The sequence below is a fragment of the Marmota flaviventris genome, chromosome 2 (assembly GCF_047511675.1).
Source record: "Marmota flaviventris isolate mMarFla1 chromosome 2, mMarFla1.hap1, whole genome shotgun sequence".
In the NCBI taxonomy this organism is placed as follows: Eukaryota; Metazoa; Chordata; class Mammalia; order Rodentia; family Sciuridae; genus Marmota; species Marmota flaviventris.
In genome coordinates this window covers 11,848,412-11,865,613 of record NC_092499.1, presented here as the reverse complement: position 1 = coordinate 11,865,613, position 17,202 = coordinate 11,848,412, and the positions used below count along the sequence as shown (strand labels likewise).

The window sequence follows — 17,202 nt, the reverse complement described above, 5'->3', positions numbered from 1 at the left end:
CGGCTTACCCTGTCCGATTGTCTGTCTGCACTGGAGCATGGCAGCTGCAGTCTTTGGGGGAGGTTTGCAAGCCCGTCTCCACCGGCCGGCCCCTCTGGGCCCTGGACATTCACACACACACACGCACACACACTCACACACACACAGCCCCCTCGAGAAACCAGGGAACCGAGGTCAAGGGGAGGAGGGGCGTGGAGGCCGGCCGAGCAGGGCCGAGGGTAGAAATTGACCGGGAAATGATTGCATTTGGGAGCTGTCTTTTTTGTGATGGTCCCCATGGTGACAATTTGTGACGGCAAAGAATGTGGGAACGGGGCGCCGCCGCCTGATTGGGATGCTTTGTATCTGGAGAGGCGCTCCTGATTGGCCTGGGGCCCCGGCCGGGAGCTGTCCTCCATTCAGCCCACTCAAGGGCCGCACATCTCGCCCGCGCACAGAGCTCGCGGCCGCCGGGCCTGCCCCAGGTCTGCGGGGGAACCTGCCGGGCCACGTTGGCGGGCCCGGTCCGCACCTTCGGTTCGTGTGGAGGCCCGCGGCTCTGGCCCGGCTGGGTGGGGGCGTGGGGCAGGCTGGGGCCTGGGGGAGGGGCGCAGTGTCGTGGGTGGTGGCTGAGGAGGCATGAAATTGCTGCAGATGCTTCTACGGGGGAGTCCCTGCTGCCCGCAGCCTGAGATGAGCCCGCAAGGCAGGTCTCGATTAAGTGCCAGACAGGGGTCCCGCCTGGTCCTGCGTGAGAGTTGGGGGTGGAGCGTGGGCCTGAGGAGGGGGCGGGGTGGTGGGAGGGGGAGGCCACCACAGGGAGGAGGGGGCTTGGCCTTCTCTAAGTGCGGCAATTGCCTCCATGCGCAAGTGAAAACCTCGTTGGCAGCGCGTGGTGTGGGCGTTGGGCAGACGGGGATGCCACCCCAGCAGCACCACTTGTAGCTGGTCACCTTGGGCCAGTGGCTTGACCTCTCTGAGCCTCAGCTGCAAGAAGAGGGCAGCAGACCCCAGAAGGCTCACTGAGCCCATTAGTGCCCGTCCCATCCCAGAAGCTCGGGCAATGCTCAGCCACCGGAACCGTGTCTCATTGCCCAGGACCCTGTTCAGGGCAGAGGGGTGCTGGAGTGGGGACACTCTGCATCCTGCTTTGGTGGCCTGAGGTGAAGGTTGGGTGTGGCCGCTCGAGAGACTCCAACAGCCTGTCCCGTCCCCCAGGTCAGCTCTGCGCCCCTCCTCGGAGCTGCCGGCCGCCAGCAGAGTCCACCCTCTTCATGGAAAGCCCCAGGCCGTGGCCCCCTGGTGATGGCATCCGACAATGACGTGAAGATGTTGCTGAACTTTGTGAACCTGGCCTCCAGCGACATCAAGGCGGCCCTGGACAAGTCCGCGCCCTGCCGCCGCTCCGTGGACCACCGCAAGTACCTGCAGAAGCAGCTCAAGCGCTTCTCCCAGAAGTGCTCGCGGCTCCCGCGGGGCCTTCCTGGCCGGGCCGCTGAGCCCCACCTGAAAAGGGGGCCCGAAGACCGGCCCGGGAGGCTGCCCCTCCACTCGGGCCCTGGTGCCAGCCCCGGCGGGGGAGGGGGCTGCAAGGAGAAGGCTCTGGGGAACCCCTGGAGGGAGGAGCGGCTTCCCAAGGAGCAGAGCCCCCAGGGGCAGACTCCCGAGGCTGCCAAGCCTGGCCAGGTGCCCATGAGGAAAAGACAGCTGCCCGCTTCCTTCTGGGAAGAGCCAAGGCCCACCCACAGCTGTCCCTTGGCGCTGGAGGGGGGACTGGGCCCCAGGGAGGGACCTCCCTACGAGAGTAAGAAAAGTTGCAAGGGCCTGGAGTCCTTGGGGCCTGAGACTGCCCCGGTGCCCATGTCCCCAAGGGCACTGGCTGACAAGGAGCCCCTCAAGATGCCCGGGGTCTCCCTGGTGGGCCGTGTGGATGCCTGGAGCTGCTGCCCCCTCCAGTACCATGGACAGCCCATGTACCCAGGCCCTCCAGGGGCCCTGCCCCACAGCCAGGTCCCCGGCCTGTGCCTGTGGAGGAAGAGCCCAGCCTCGCCCGGGGAGCTGGCTCACTTCTGCAAGGATGTGGAAGGCCCGGGGCAGAAGGTGCACAGACCGGTGGTCCTGAAGCCCATCCCCACCAAGCCGGCCGTGCCCCCGCCCATCTTCAACGTCTTCGGCTACCTCTAGCTGGGCTGGGAGGGACTCGGCCCCCTCCTCCAGATATCAGGGGCCCCAACGAGCTCTCCTTAGGAGGAGGGGGCTGGGCAGTGGCGTGGCCTCTGGGGCATTCCAAACACCCCTTCCCTTTGTGTGTGTGGGGCAGGGCAGGGCCGCACCGGTGAGGCTTCTCAGGCAGTCACCAGCCAGCCCTGCAGGCTTGGCAGCTGGGGGGCGGGCCCGGCGAGCCCCTCCCTGTCCGGCCCAGCAGATCACCCCCCTGACCCCTGGCTGACCATGGGCCCTTGCCCACCAGCATCGCAGATGCCAGTTTCACACCTGTCCACTGTGAGCCAGTGCCACTTGTTGTTCTGTTTGTTCTCTGTAAATATTAAGAAGGTTGAAAGAATAAAGGCGTTTCTTTTGCAGTTTCCACGTCGTGGGTGTCCTGAAGCTTGGCGGCCCCAGGCCTGGGAAGCCCTGGCTGTGCCGGGGCTGCGGGCTGCCTGCGGAGGCCAGCAGCCAGGGGAGGCTGGAACTGCAAGAGCCTCCACAGAGTCTGGGGATGGGGGCTGGGGCTGCGGGTCAGAGCACAGGAAGGAGGGCAGCGGAGGGCGGGGACCCCCGGGGCGGGCTCTGAACCCGCGTCAGAAGACAAGAGGCCGGGCAAGGCCAGACCTGGAGGGTCCCCGCTGCTCTGGGCCAGGGAAGCGGACTGCAGTCTGGCTCTCTGTGGGCAGTCCCATGGCCAGAGAAGCCGGGCCCCACCGTTCAGCCCCTTGAGGACAAAACAGGTGGTTTGACCAGACTGTCCCTGTTGTGAGCATGGCCTCGTGGTCTAAGTCCATGGGCAGAACAGAACAAACCCCCCAAACCAGACCCCAACCAAAACAGCAAGGCCACGACCTCTAGCAAACTCAGATCCCAGGTTCCCGCCGATTCCTGTCCTGGTCACCTCTCCGTGGAACACAAGCCTTCTGCCTGTGCCGGCACAGAGGGCCACCAGTGGCCAGAGGTGGCCCTGGCTGACAGGACTCAACTAGTAGAGCCCCTGCTCACAGCCCAGAATCGCTCTGCTGCCCTGGCGTGGTCCTGTGGTGGACAGGGCTGGGCCTTCAGGATACGGAGCTGTCCAGTTGATCAAACAGGGTCATCAAACGGGGGCCAGAGGAGTCGGTGGCACCTCATCAGCAGTAGGATCCTGGCTGAGCTAACCCCTGCCATCTACGGCCTCCTCATCTGCAGCCCGTGGGCCTGGGTCAGGGCCTCCATACGGCTCTGAATCCCCTCAGCCAGCACGGGCTCCAGGATTAGGGCTGCGTCGGGCCCCTCTGACCCTCCAGGAGGCCACCGGAGGGCAGCTCGCTCACTGGGTGGTTCACATCAGGTGGCCTCAGAAGACTTTGGAGCCATAGGTGCTGGCAAGACGGGGCAGAGTTTCTCTGAGTGATTATCTGACATTTGGGAGGTGGGAGGTTCTCAGCTGGACCCGCAGCCCCAGACTAAGGGGCCAGGATGAGGCATGTGCTTTCCTCTGCCCCCAAGTGTCATCACACAGGCCTTCTGAAGCCCGTTTGTGCCTCAGTCACCGCCCCCAACCGTACAGCAAGGGGTTAAATCTTGCATTCCCAACCCTGTCATCTACCAGCTGTGTGATACTGGGCAAGTTACTTAACCTCTCTGTGTTGAAATTTTCTCAACCAACCAAAAAAAATGAGATGGACCACAGGCCCAGTTCACTGCACTGCACAGATCCCTAAAAACTGCACTGACCACAAGTCCCCTTCATACTTAAATGGTGGCGTCTAAAGGCCCCGCCATAGTAAATATCCAATCAGCCACACTCCCCAGAGTGCTGCCTGAGCCCAGTCCTGCTGAGGTTCTTGGCTGGAAACCAGCTTGTCCCCACTGGAGCTTGACTTTCCAGGGGACCCCTGCAAACCCATGCATCCGAAAGTCTGAGGCTTCATTTCTAAGACACAACCAGAGGCACAATGAACCCCCACATGGAAAGAAACTGGGGAACACACCTGCGTGCATCTGGGGAGGCTTTGCTATTTAAAAAAAAGGCAGCCACAGCCCCCGGCCAAGAGCACGTGAGGGGACGGGGCCAGCAGGGCTCTGCCTCTCAGCGTGGAGCCCACCGCAGGCTCAGCACGTCTGCTCAGGGCAGAGTCGCTGCCCACCTTCCAGGACAGGAAGGGTTCTGTGATGCTGTGTGACGTCTCTGGGCCTGAAAACCCTCCTGGGCTGGGTCACGTGGCAGAGGCTGTCAGTTCTTCTGAAGGAGAAAAGGCCAAATGAAGAACACAGGGACTCACCTGGGCACCAAGCAATTGGAACTGACCACTGGAGCAGGCCCCAGGCCAGGCCTTGGTCACTGGATTGTGGGCAGGAGGGACCAGGGACCTCAGAAGGCCAGGGCTGGGCAGGGACCTCGGGAGGAGGCGGACCAGACCTCTGACCCAGTGATAGACAAGGATGACCCTGGTGTATCCCAGCTCAGGGGACCCAACCCCTCCACTCGGGGCTGAGCTCCAGGTCCTACCCCTCCCACCCGGGTCCCCCACTCTAGCACCCTAGTCTCCTCAGAGAGGTGCCCCGTCCACCTGGACCTCTCAGGGAGCCGACTCTGGGCTACTGGCTGTCAGGATTCTCTGGACAGGATGACCTGGGCAGCAGGTGTTTGCCTAATGCCCACCCTGGCCCGCGTGCACCTAGCAGCTCAGCCTGGCCGTGATGGCCTCGCTCCGCCCCTGCTCCGCCTCTGCTCAGGTTGACCGGCAGTCATCTGACGTGGGTCGGCAAGCCCTCTTCCAGTCGGGGTACCCAGGAGCTGAGCCTTACCAGCCGCTTCCCCCTGCGCCCCAGGGCTGAGATGCCCAGTCAGGGAGATGCCACGATTCCTCCAGCCACACGGGGAGCTGCAGCCCAGGGGCCTGTGTGTGTCCAGGCACGTCTCCTTCCTGCCCGGGCCTGTCTCCTACCAGTACACGAGGGCCCGGGCAGGATGTGGCTGGGCCCCGTCTGACCCGGGGCTGCGAAGTGCTGCTTCTCCTGGGGTCTCCTGTCCAGGGACACCCGTGCGTCTGAGCAGAAAGGCCACCAGGGGCCCCATGGCTCACTGTTCAGATGAGGGACCAGAGGACCAGCCAAACGGGGCTGGGCAGTGCTCGCCCACAGGCCCAGCAGCTCACCTTCCAAAGGCCCAGAACTACCCCTGGCCTTGGTGAAGACCCCACCGGACCCCAGGCTGGCCGTTCCTGCCCTGCTGAGGCTGTGAGCACCCAGATGCGAGGCTTCAACCCAGGTGCAGAGAGAACACTGAGGAGTTAGGGAGCTCCCATGAAGCCGGGCTGCGGGGTCTCGGCCCAGAGGCCCCTGAGAAAACCCCACGACGGTGGCGAGCCTCATCCCCTCACCCCAAAGCCTGGCTCCCCCATGAGCCGCCAGGGCCAGGGCTCGCTCTCCCCAGGGCCTCCGCTAGGGCTGCGCCTGCCCGCCCTCCGTCCGGCACATCCACCACAGAGCCCGCCACGGATTCTTTTACTATCTCAACTTCTGTCGCACAACAGGGGGCCAGGAGGCTCAGCCCTGGTGCCAGAAGACCTGTGGGCACCGACACCCTGATCCCGATGAAGCTCCCGTTTCCGCAGCGACCCAACAGGACAGGAAAACCAACTGCGCCATGGGGTCCCTCCTGGTCAGTGAAAGACACACCTTCTTGGATGACATGTTCCCCGTGTCTTGTCCCCACCACTGCCTGGAGCGGGACTGAGGACCTTAGGCCTCAGGGGAGTCTGGTGAAAGGGACGTCGTCGCTGGGCAGGGTGACATGTGTGCAGCATTTATTGTACTCAGTGAAGCCCTCCAGACTGAGGGACCCCCTCCCTGGTCCTGGCCCCGCTCAGAGGTTGAGGTCAAGTGGGGGGTTACACGAAGTGGTGGGGGGAGCACGGGGAATGCTCTGAAGCAAGGTCACCCCATCCCAGAGAGGCGAGCCCGTGCCTAGGAGTCCCCCAGCGCAGCTCAGGTGGAGGCCAGGGGTCGCTATGGCCCCCACCTTCCCCGGACCCCCTCAAGTTCTGTCCAGGCCCCGGGATGGAGCCCGCCCCTCATTCCCAGTGGCAGAGAAGGTCTGGGCTCTACTCCACAGTCTGAAAACAGATGATTCTTCTCCGACTCCGGGTGCTGTGCTCTCTGCTCTGGACAAAGCTGGGGCACAGACCCGGCAAGACACGGTGGCTGTCCCAGCCGAGAGGGAGGCAGCCTGCAGCCTTGTCCTGCCCCTGGTGCTCCTGGATGTGGGGACACCACCGTCCTGAGACTTGGAGAACATGCGCGAGGGGCCACTCGGCTTCCCAGGCCCTTACTGGGTGTTCTCGTATTTCAGGTATCTGATCAGTCTCCCTGGGAGGGGCAGCGTGTCCAGGAGCTTGATGCGATACTTGCCGATGGCCTTTCGAACCTGCAGCCGGCAAAGGTGAGCCAGGGGTCTCGGAGGTTCTGCAGAAAGGAGGGAAAGAGACGCTGGGTACCACCGACAGGGGTGTGCGTCTGCGCCTCTGGCCCAGGGAGGCCCTTGGGTGGCACAGCTAAGTGCGAGGGGTGTCTGCTTCTGTACCCCCGTCCCTGCAACTGAGGAGACCTGGCAAGGTGCCTTCCGCTGTCACCCGCATGGATCTGCACTGCCCCAGGAAGTCAACAGGGTGAGTACTGCTGCCCCCATTGCACAGCTGAGGAAACTGAGGCTCAGTGAGGTTCTGGGCCTTACCCAGGAGGCTCTGGGATAACGCTGGCCTCTCCCTTGTCTTGAGCTCCTTCCTCTTCACACACAAGGAATCTGCTCTATGCCCTGAGGGCTCACAGTCCCACCAGGCTGCCCTCCAGTCTCCCTGGAAGGCCTCCGGCATCAGCTTCTCAGCTGGGAGGCGGGGTGGGGAGAGGCCGGGCAGGGACCATGCACCCAGTAATGGGCCATTTGTTTATTTGGGCACATGGAAGGTGTTTGGCAAATCAAAGAACGTACCACATTCATTAGCAAGCACTCGTGCCCCCTTGCCACCGCAGACCCATAGCGGCCCAGGAGTTGTGAGAAGGCTCCACATCCGGTGGGGCCAGGTGGGGAGGAGCCAAAGGCGTCCCAAGACGGGAAGGCAGCAGGGGCCACGAGCTGCAGGTGGAGTGGGCGGAGGGTGTGGAGGGAGGGACTGAGGAGGCCTGGGGCCACGCACCACCTGGTACTCCTGGCCCACCCACCCACCCCTCTGCTCTCCCATGGGATGGATCCCGCCCTCTGCCGAGGCAGCACCTTCCCTGGGGAGGGAAGAAAAGACTCAGGTTGGGGTGGGACCCAAAGGAGCCCTGGGAGGGTGGGGGCTGTGAATCAATGCCCTGCTGCCCTTCAGGGCCTCCTCCGCCTCCTGTCCAGGATAATGAGGTCAGCATCAGAGGCTCCAACGCAAAAGCAGGCGGAGAGGGTCCTGCAGCGGGAGGTGGACCTGAACCCAGAGGTGCTGGTTTAGAGCTGTCGGTCCCCTGGGCTGACGCTAACAGAACATCAAGGGCCCTGGGGTAGGCTTAGCTGAGACACTGCCCCTCCCTGGGGAAGGCAGCCGGGCAGCAGGGGGGGACAGAGCCAGCGGGGCCCACGTCCAGACATGGACCGCTCCACCCTCTAGTGGCCAAGGATCAGGGTGCCAGCTGCCAGTTACTCAAGAGTCGAGGAAGGTTTGCTTTACACAGAGCTGTGCCTGGAGAGTGGCCGGTCACCGCCCTACCCTGCTGCTGCCGCAGTGGCTGTATCAGAGACATCAGCTCAAGTGCTCTTCGAGCAGCTGTGCTAATGGAAAACACTAGAGTCTGGGTTCACGGAGGGGCAGGATCAACAGAGAACTGGGGAGTCAGTGTCGGGGAGCTGAAGCAGCAGTCTCATGGGACAGGAGCAGCTGTGCGGAAGTGGCAATAGCCTGGTGGAGGTCAGACTGCATCACCTGATTGACAGACACCTGGCCAGAGCCCAAGACAGCCCTGGGCAGCTGAACTCCTCCGAGCAGATGTCCACGGCTGGCACCAATACTGCTTGTGACGCCTTACCTGCCCAGGTGAGTCCATAATGCCTAAGAAGGATTCTGGCCTCCCTGGACTGAGGAGGCAGGCGGGCTGACCCATCTAAACTGTACACATGAGCTGGACAGTGGCCAGACCCCATTTCCCTGTGCCAGAGCTGGGAGGGGCTGGGCTGTGAGCCTGCCCCAACTCCTCTGTTTGGGTGGGAGGAACCCTGGCCACAACTATCCTGCTTGTGGCTGGTAAGGCTGGCTCCGAGCCCAGGGTCTGCTCCACGGCAGATCTGGGGCCACAGGTGATCTGTGGGCCAGCAGCACCGGCCCCACCCAGAAGACAGTGGAATGCACTGTCTCAGGCCCACCGGCTGCTGATTCCAGCGGCCTTCCTGACAGAGGCCCAGATGCTCAGGCGCACCGTCCAGTGGACACACCCCATCCCCATCCTCTCCTCCCCCTCCACACTGCCTCGGGCCCCAGAATGTGGCAACAGACTCCACAGCCCTCCTCAGGAGGCCAGACACTTCAAACAGCATGGGTGGGCGTTGGTCAGACCCGGGTATGAATCCCTGCCCGCTACTACCTAGTGGGGTGACTTTGGCCCTGGTGACATCTCTGAGGCTTGGTTTTCTCATTTATCATCTAAGGAGGCACCAGCAACACACTGCAGGTGACAGGCAGCACAGTGCAGAGCCTGGCACTACCCACTGGTAGCAGTCACAGTCCCCAGGGGGGTGGGGACCTGCCAGCGGTGGCAGCAACAGCCCCTACCTGCCTTCTCCTTGATGATGGCCCAGTCCTCGAAGCTGTCGATGTGCTCCTTCAGCCGGGAGCAGAGCTGCACGTTGCCCACGTAGTCCAGGAGGACATCGATGATGGGCCCCGCCCAGCGGCTCACCTCTGGCGCCGATAGGACCTCGCAGAACTGAAAGGCAGCACACGTTCAGGGTCCCTGAGGCCAGGAGGCAGCCGGTGCTCCCGGGCCAGGTCCACTTTGCAAACCTTTTCCCCTCAACACAGACCTCTCTCGACACAGGCCCCTAGCCTGCGAAGATGGGCACCTTAGGCAAATCACATGGTCTCTCTGAGCCTCAATTCCTTGTCTGCAAAATGGGTATATGCTGCCCATGTCAAGGGGATTTTTAAAAATTAGAATTCAGGTAACAGACACAGAAACTTCTTTGTATACAGTAGGCAGCCCATAAATGATGGTTACGAACCATTACAACAGGATGGCTCTTCATTTCCTTTTCATTTTACAGACTGGTTTAAACCAACATCACGCAGGTCCTACCTCTGGGACAGGGCTTTTCTGCCCTCTCCTAACCTCACTCCTGCCCTCTGGTTCCTGCCGCTCACCACCACATTCCAGGTGCCACTCTGCAGGGCTGATGAGCCTGGGTTGAGTTCCCTACCAACTCCTAGCTGCACTGCTGTCGTCTTAACTTTCCAAACACAGCAGAACAAAATAAGGATTTATTTCATCATCCAATGTGACCCACGAAGTTCTGCTGCCTCTGAAGGTGCTAACCGCCAACCCGCTGCCTCCCAAGGAGCTAACTACAAGTTTACACTCCCTCCAAGGCCCCTTAATTGCTAGTTCCCACCATCGATGGAGCACTGACCACTAACCCACACTGCCTCCCACTCTCATGGGCTTCCATGCTCTGCTGCCCCTAATGCTGTCCACACTCTCGCCAAAGTGTGCTAACCACGAGTCTACACTGCTTCTAAAGTACGCTGACACCTGGCTCCACCACCTCCAAAGCACATGGACCGGCAGACCACCCCTGGACCCCACGATGCCCGCACACCTGGACCACGCTGGGCTCCTTGTCCACGGGCGCCTCGTAGAACCTGCCTGAGCGCTGCGGAGTGGGCGGGTGCGGGCCGTTGCCGTACAGGCAGGAGAAGCAGGGCTCCCCGTTGCAGCCGAGGTCCATGAGGAACTTGAGCAGCGACAGGCACTTCATGGCGAACATGATGGTGGCGGGGAAGGAGGTGGGGTGCGTGGTGATGTAGGCGTCGATGTTGGCGCCGTGGTCCAGCAGCAGCTGCATGGTGCGCAGGCAGCCGTGGCGGATGGCCACCAGCAGTGGGTTGATGATGTCGCGGTTGGGGTCGGCGCCGGCCAGCAGCAGCAGCTCGGTGGCATACACATTATTGTTGACGACCGCGAAGTAGAGCGCGGAGGTGCGGCGGTCCTCGTAGAGGCGCGCGCGCTCGGGCGCCAGCGGCGTGTTCACGTCGAAGCGCGCGTCCAGCAAAGCCTCCAGCACCGCGTCGTGGTTGCGCTCTGCTGCCAGGTGCAGGGGACTGACGCCGCTCCGGCGCACGCGCGTGCGACTTGTCACTGGCAACAGCATTTGCACGATTCTGCGGGCGGGCAGGGCAGGCGTGGGTCACTGGGTGGCCGGCAGGTCAGGCAACCCCGCCAGCAGAGGGCACCAAGGGGCAATCAGGCTCATGACTACCACTTTGGGGGCAAAGGGGGTTGTCTCTTTCTGTCCCCGTTTTGTAGATAGGGAAACTGAGGCTCAGAGAGCTTCAACCATCTTCTCTAATTCACAGCCAGGAAGGGGTGGAGCTGGCTTCAAACCCAGAACCCTTGCCTTCCAAAGTCTGGGTTCTTAAAAAAACACCTCAGCCAGGCTAGACTGTGGCCCAGGAATCTCCCACTGACTTGTTTCAGGCTAAGGGATGGGGTTGCCCATTCCCAGCCCAATAATCTGGAGGAATTGACTGGCGGTCCCCAAACCTAGTGAACGTCCAGGCTACTCCCTGCAGGAGGCAGCAGAGCCTCGTGGTAAAGTCCCTGTGTCCCGGGGCAGGACACCCAGGAAATTTGGTTTGATCTTTACGAAAACACGTGAATCACATCTCGTCATTCCCACTCTGCAAATGAGAAAAGCCAAGGCTCAGAGAGGTTAAGGGGCCTGCTCGGCCACACAGAGAAGGCAAACCAGGGGTTGTGCCCTCCCTCTGGCTCCAGGCTCAACTGTCCTGCCTCAGGCCCTGGAGAAGCCAGGGGTCCTGAGGGACAGGAGAGAACGTACTTATCTGACCCAACCACTCCTGCCCCAGGCGGGTTAGCCAGCTGTGTCCCCAGATCCTCTCTCCCTCCTATGAGATTCAATGCCCCCTCCCCTGAAGCTGACCCCAGCTTCCCCCAGATTGCCTTTGACCTGGGGAGCCCAGTGGGCCACTGCTAAGGCTGGTGCTCCCTGCCATGGGACCCAGACACTGATCTCAACCCTCTGACTCCTTTAATCTCTGAAGTCCTCCCAACAGCCCTTCTAGATGAGGAGATGAAGCCCATAGAGGGTATTCGACTTCCCCAAGGTCACACAGCCAGATAGTGGGGGGCCAGGATTTGAACCCTGAGGCCAGCTCTTAACCCCTCCCCTGCTTCGGATAGAGCAATCAGAGTGACAGCTGATATATCTCGGGGTTTTGATCTTCACAATGAGTGAACTTACCTGCCTGGTTTCCCTTCACTGAAGCCCTGTGGGGTGGCCGGAGCAGACTGTGGACTTCTTTTGAGCCGCTGTGGCTCAGAGAGCTTAATAAAAAGGCATGCAATAGCTCTCGGGGCTCAACCCCAGGACCCCTTGACTTGGCACTCTTCCCCTAAACCCCTGCTGCCCCCAAGAACAAGCACCTGCCACCGACATGATTCCAGACCCTAATCTGTCCAGTCGGGGCTGATAGGTGACATCACAGCCCTGTGTGCTGTTCCAAGAGGTGGCCGTGAGGGAGGGAGGGAGCAGGTGCCACCAGGCTGGTTCCCACGCCTCTCCTCCTCTTGGCACAGGGAATCTCTCTGGCTTCCTGGAAATCTGATGCCAGCAGCCTCCTGCTGGGATCTCAGTGGAAAGCATTATTATTGTCAGTGACACTGTGTTTGGCTAAAATCTGCCTCTTAAACCTCAAAAGAAAATCCACACACCCTGGGGGGCTAATTGCCTCCTAATTTTTATTTGTGCAGGCCCTGGAGGCCTGACCTTGCTCTGCAGAGGTGCTGGTCAAAGGCAGGGCTGGGGCCTCGCCCTGGACCACGGCCATGGCCAATAAATGCTCTGTAACAGCCGTGACAGGCCCAGGCACTGCCCCGGGGCTGCTGGCCTGCTATCCTGCTATCCTGGCAGGTCCCAGTGGGTCCCCAGCAAGCCCCTGCAGAAACAAGTACAAGACGTGCCGCCTCTGGCCCCAGAAGGGTTGTCGCAATAACATAGTGAATCACCGGGTTGCTGTGCGCTTCCACAGGACTTGCCAACCAGGAGATAAATGTGCGGGACCCGCAGCCCCCGCATTGCCCGGAGACTAAGCCTAGGCGCGGGCGGAAAGGGTGAGGGCAGAAGGTGGGGGGCAAAGCCGGCGGAATGGAGGTGCCCGCAGGCTAGGCCTTCCCAGGGTGCCTACTCTGCACTGTGGAGAGTGGCTCCACAGGCAGCCCACTGGGCCTGGCCAATCCTGTCCCCCAGCGCATTTTGTGAATCACAGGGGGCAGGAAGGCAAGGGGATGACCCCCCAAAAGGCTGGAGTCATTGTACCTCTCCCAGTGGCAGGTGCTAGGATCAGCTTGCTGTCACTGAAATGCTCCCTTATGGAGAGAAAGCATGTGACCCTTGCCCACAGGACCCTAGGTGTTTGAGAGGCCTGGCTCCCTCCCTCCCCAGGCAGGAGCTGCACCCCCCAGCCCAGCTCTGTTGGCAGAACAGGCCTGCCTGGGGCTGTATCTAGGAGCAGCTCGGCTGGCCACCTCTGGTCTGCCGTCCAGACCGCTGGGCCTTGTTCTGAGACTCCCTCCATCACTAACAGAACCCCCTCTCCTTGCCCCTGACCTTGATCTCTGCCGAGAGTTCTAGCTGCCCAAGGCTGCAGCCTTCACGCGCGGCCTGTCCTGGGCTCCGCATCTTGCCTGAGTCCAGCCCAGGAGCAGGGAATAGATGAGGGATTTAGGCCATCGCAGGCTGTTTTTAGCAGTGTGGAATCCAGTGTGGGCAGCAAGGAAACTGGGGGTCCCAGAAATAGGTGGCCCTGGGTGACCAACCAGCTCTGCCTCTCAGCAGTGGGCCATCCCAGCCATGTCACTTAACCTCCCTGAACCATGCTTATACAGAGGGGCACTTAATCATAATAATGGTGATGGTGGTGACAAGGCTGATGGCTTCAGCTACCTTTCCTTGAGCCCCTACGGCTGTGAATACTTCCCTCTCCCAATAACTGTGATCATCATATTGCTGAGCATTCCCTCTGACTGCTTTATACATCTACCTTGCTGAACCCTCAAATGACCCCGTGAGATAAGTATGAATTCTTCCTGACAACCCAGCAAGGCGGGGTGGCCATGCCCCGATTACAGGACACAATTTAATCATCTCTTCCACCAAGGCCCCTATCTAGGGGGGCAAAATGAGATCTCCCCCTCTGTGGGATGAGTGCACACACAGGTGGTGGGCTGGGCTGGGGCTCAGTGGTGGAGCACTTGCCTAGCACGTATGAGGCACTGGGTTCAGTTCTCAGCACCGCATTACAAATAAGTGAATAAAATAAAGGTTCATCAACATCTTTAAAAAGGAAGAAGAAGAAGTAGTGGCTGCCAGTATGCCGACAGTCCCAGCCCTCTGCACCCAATATGACAAGCTCTGGGTCACCAGGATATGTGGTCTGACCTTCGTCAGCATTTGCTGTCAGTGTGACAGGTGAACTTGACTTTCATGTGGGAAGCAGCTGCCCCACCGGTACAGCTGAGCTGCTCAGACAACCAGCCCCAGGTTTGTGTGTATGAAAGAAAGAATGTTTGAAAACAAGAGATCAGAGGGAAGCCTCAAATGCAAGTTTACATTTTCTACTGGCCATAAATGCAAAGATCCTGGTTCTCCCCACCCCCACCCCCTCACCAGCTGCAGAGTTAGCCAGGCAGCTTTAGAAACCCTGAAGTCCCAACCAAAGCCCAGATGGCTACACCAGAGCCTCTGAGAACGGGCTGGGGCATGGGGTTTGCAGAAACGCAGGGTCCCCTGAGCAGCTACGCCCGAGAATCGCCTCTGTCTGGGGGGATCTTGCGGGGTCTGCTCTTGTCTAACTCACACACTTTCTGTCTTTGGTGTTGCTCTCTGATTCCACAAGCTGTCTTTGCCAAACTAGAAGTGAAAACAGGAAAAAGTGCCCCTTGGAGGTGACTAAGACATTGGGGTCTTAAGGACTTCTGTCTCAGCCATGCCCGAATGTCACGCCCTCGTGTTCAGTGTGTGCTGAAGAGCAGGCGCATCTGGCGGACGGCCCCAGCCTCCTGGCCCCACTCCAGGTGGTGGTAGGGGGCAGGGAGTTTTGGCAGGTGGCTGGCTGTGGAATGCCTATGGAATGTCACACCAGATCCCCAAGCAGCCTATGGGAGGTGGCCGTGGAGAGGGCCTTTAACGCCACATGCCTGGGTGGAGTGAGAAGCCCGGGCTTGCTGGCCACGGCCCTGCCAGGTGGCAGAAGCTGCTGGGCACCCAGCTTTAACCCTTTGCTGGGCAGCCTTCAAAACATGGGTCGGTGTGCGGGGAAGGAGCAGGGCTCCGAGGTCAGCACCCTCCTGGCGTCTTTGCTTCTGTCTCTGGGGTGCCCATCCCCTTACTCCCGTGCCCCTCCGCCCAGTGAAGACGGCCGACACCCCTACACACAGCCTGTTCTCCTCTTCTCCCTGCCTAGAGGACCCGGGGTGTGGCCCAAAGCCCCTGGGCCCCGAGATGGGACTTCAGGTGGGAATTTTTTTGTCGTTGTAAACTGACCAGTACGATAAATGTTGGCTTTTAAAATAAATTCACAAAAGTTAACAATTCAATTAAAGAAAGACATTTAGCTATGAGAACACGTCTGAAGTCGAGGAGAAAGGCCATGCGGGACCTCAGCTGAGGACACGCTGGCCACGGAAGGTGCCTGGCCCGGTGGGATTGAGTCCCAGCCTGGCTGTGGCTCACCGTGGGGCAAGTGCGCTCTTATTGCCGTGGCCGCTGCACCAGGTGGCCGCTGCCTGCTTGCTAACAGTGGGGGCGTCCCTCCTGTGGGAAGGGTGCCCTCCCGCGGCCCTCCCCGTGGCCCTCTGGGGGTGAGCGGGGTTGGCCGGGCTGACCTGTAGTTGCCCTTCCTGGAGGCGATGTGCAGGGGCAGCAAGCCGTCCTTGTTGGTCTTGTTGGCGTCGGCGCCCTGGGACAGCAGGAAGGCCACCACGTCCTCGTGCTCGTTCTTGCAGGCCTCATACAGGGCCGAGGCGCTGTCGCTGGCCTGCGTGTTGATGTCAGCGCCTGGAGAGAGCGCAGGTCCGGAGTGATCAGGGCGGCCCCTGCTCGACGTGGCGGCCACGACCACGCGGAGAGGAGGGGTGGGCTCTGGACCCGGCTCCCCTGGGCAGCTCCCCAGCCGTCCGCCTGGTGGGCCCGGCCGAGCCGACTGTGCCTGAGGTGCCCTGACCGAGCACCTGGGTGCCGGGCACCGGTAGCAGCCGCGCCCTCCCTCTGAGTCCCCACGGGTGGGAGCTTGGCGCTGTCCCTGGTTTCCCACCCTGGGGGGAGCGCTAGCCCAGGGCAGCGAGGCAGTCTCCGCAGGCCACCTGGCTCCGACGTGCGGAGCTGAACTTGAAACTTGGTGGTCCGATGGCAGAGGCCACGCTCTTGACCCTCACTCCATCTGAGAGGCCCGGCTCTGCCCTGAGAGAGGCCTCACGATCCTGGCTGAGCAGAGCTTCTCAGAGAGGGGACCCTAATAACCATATGGCATTTGTTTTTATTTTTTATTTTTATTTTTTAAATTCTTTATTGTTGGCTGTTCAAAACATTACATAGTTCTTGATATATCATATTTCACACTTTGCTTCAAGTGGGTTATGAGCTCCCATTTTTACCCCGTATACAGATTGCAGAATCACATCAGTTACACATCCATTGATTTACATATTGCCATACTAGTGTCTGTTGTGTTCTGCTGCCTTTCCTATCCTCTACTATCCCCCCTCCCCTCCCCTCCCCTCCCCTCTTCTCTCTCTGCCCCCTCTACTGTCATTCATTTCTCCCCCTTGTATTATTTTTCCCTTTCCCCTCACTTCCTCTTGTATGTACTTTTGTATAACCCTGAGGGTCTCCTTCCATTTCCATGCAATTTCCCTTCTCTCTCCCTTTCCCTCCCACCTCTCATCCCTGTTTAATGTTAATCTTCTTCTCATGCTCTTCGACCCTACTCTGTTCTTAGTTACTCTCCTTATATCAAAGAAGACATTTGGCATTTGTTTTTTAGGGATTGGCTAGCTTCACTTAGCATAATCTGCTCTAATGCCATCCATTTCCCTGCAAATTCTATGATTTTGTCATTTTTTAATGCAGAGTAATACTCCATTGTGTATAAATGCCACATTTTTTTTATCCATTCGTCTATTGAAGGGCATCTAGGTTGGTTCCACAGTCTTGCTATTGTGAATTGAGCTGCTATGAACATTGATGTAGCAGTGTCCCTGTAGCATGCTCTTTTTAGGTCTTTAGGGAATAGACCGAGAAGGGGAATAGCTGGGTCAAATGGTGGCTCCATTCCCAGCTTTCCAAGAAATCTCCATACTGCTTTCCAAATTGGCTGCACCAATTTGCAGTCCCACCAGCAATGTACAAGTGTACCCTTTTCCCCACATCCTCGCCAGCACTTGTTGTTGTTTGACTTCATAATGGCTGCCAATCTAACTGGAGTGAGATGGTATCTTAGGGTGGTTTTGATTTGCATTTCTCTGACTGCTAGAGATGGTGAGCGTTTTTTCATGTACTTGTTGATTGACTGTATGTCCTCCTCTGAGAAGTGTCTGTTCAGGTCCTTGGCCCATTTGTTGATTGGGTTGTTTGTTCTCTTATTGTCTAATTTTTTTTATTTCTGGCATTTGTTTTTAATCTGCCAGAAATAAAGATAAGTGACTTTCTCTCTCCTCCTAAGAAGTCCCTGAGCCACGCCGACAGGAGGGACAGGGGCAATGGATTCAGCT

General features: G+C 59.6%; 2 protein-coding genes and 1 long non-coding RNA gene across 5 annotated transcripts in view; 2 read left to right on the top strand and 1 right to left on the bottom strand.

Annotated features, from left to right (window-relative positions):
* Nucleotides 1-1,203: 1,203 nt before the first annotated feature.
* On the top strand, nucleotides 1,204-2,163 carry Fam181a (family with sequence similarity 181 member A). Its single transcript, XM_027931465.3, has one exon. It carries the CDS (start codon nucleotides 1,285-1,287, stop codon nucleotides 2,161-2,163), a length of 879 nt encoding a protein of 292 aa, XP_027787266.3. The 5' UTR covers nucleotides 1,204-1,284.
* A 2,977-nt stretch (nucleotides 2,164-5,140) lies between these two features.
* LOC117794724 (uncharacterized) lies at nucleotides 5,141-6,613 on the top strand. The gene is made up of 3 exons (XR_004618591.2): nucleotides 5,141-5,443; nucleotides 5,709-5,836; nucleotides 6,527-6,613. It is a non-coding gene; the product is annotated as an uncharacterized lncRNA (long non-coding RNA).
* Nucleotides 5,965-17,202, bottom strand: part of Asb2 (ankyrin repeat and SOCS box containing 2) — a 36,102-nt gene continuing 24,864 nt past the window's right edge. For all 3 annotated transcript variants that reach the window (XM_027931699.3, XM_071607579.1, XM_071607580.1), the window contains 4 exons: nucleotides 15,319-15,490; nucleotides 10,013-10,574; nucleotides 8,970-9,123; nucleotides 5,965-6,639 (listed from right to left, as the gene is read on the bottom strand). In XM_027931699.3, coding sequence (XP_027787500.3) covers nucleotides 6,503-6,639; nucleotides 8,970-9,123; nucleotides 10,013-10,574; nucleotides 15,319-15,490 — 1,025 coding nt within the window. In that variant the 3' untranslated portion in view covers nucleotides 5,965-6,502. The remainder of the gene's footprint in view (nucleotides 6,640-8,969; nucleotides 9,124-10,012; nucleotides 10,575-15,318; nucleotides 15,491-17,202) is intronic.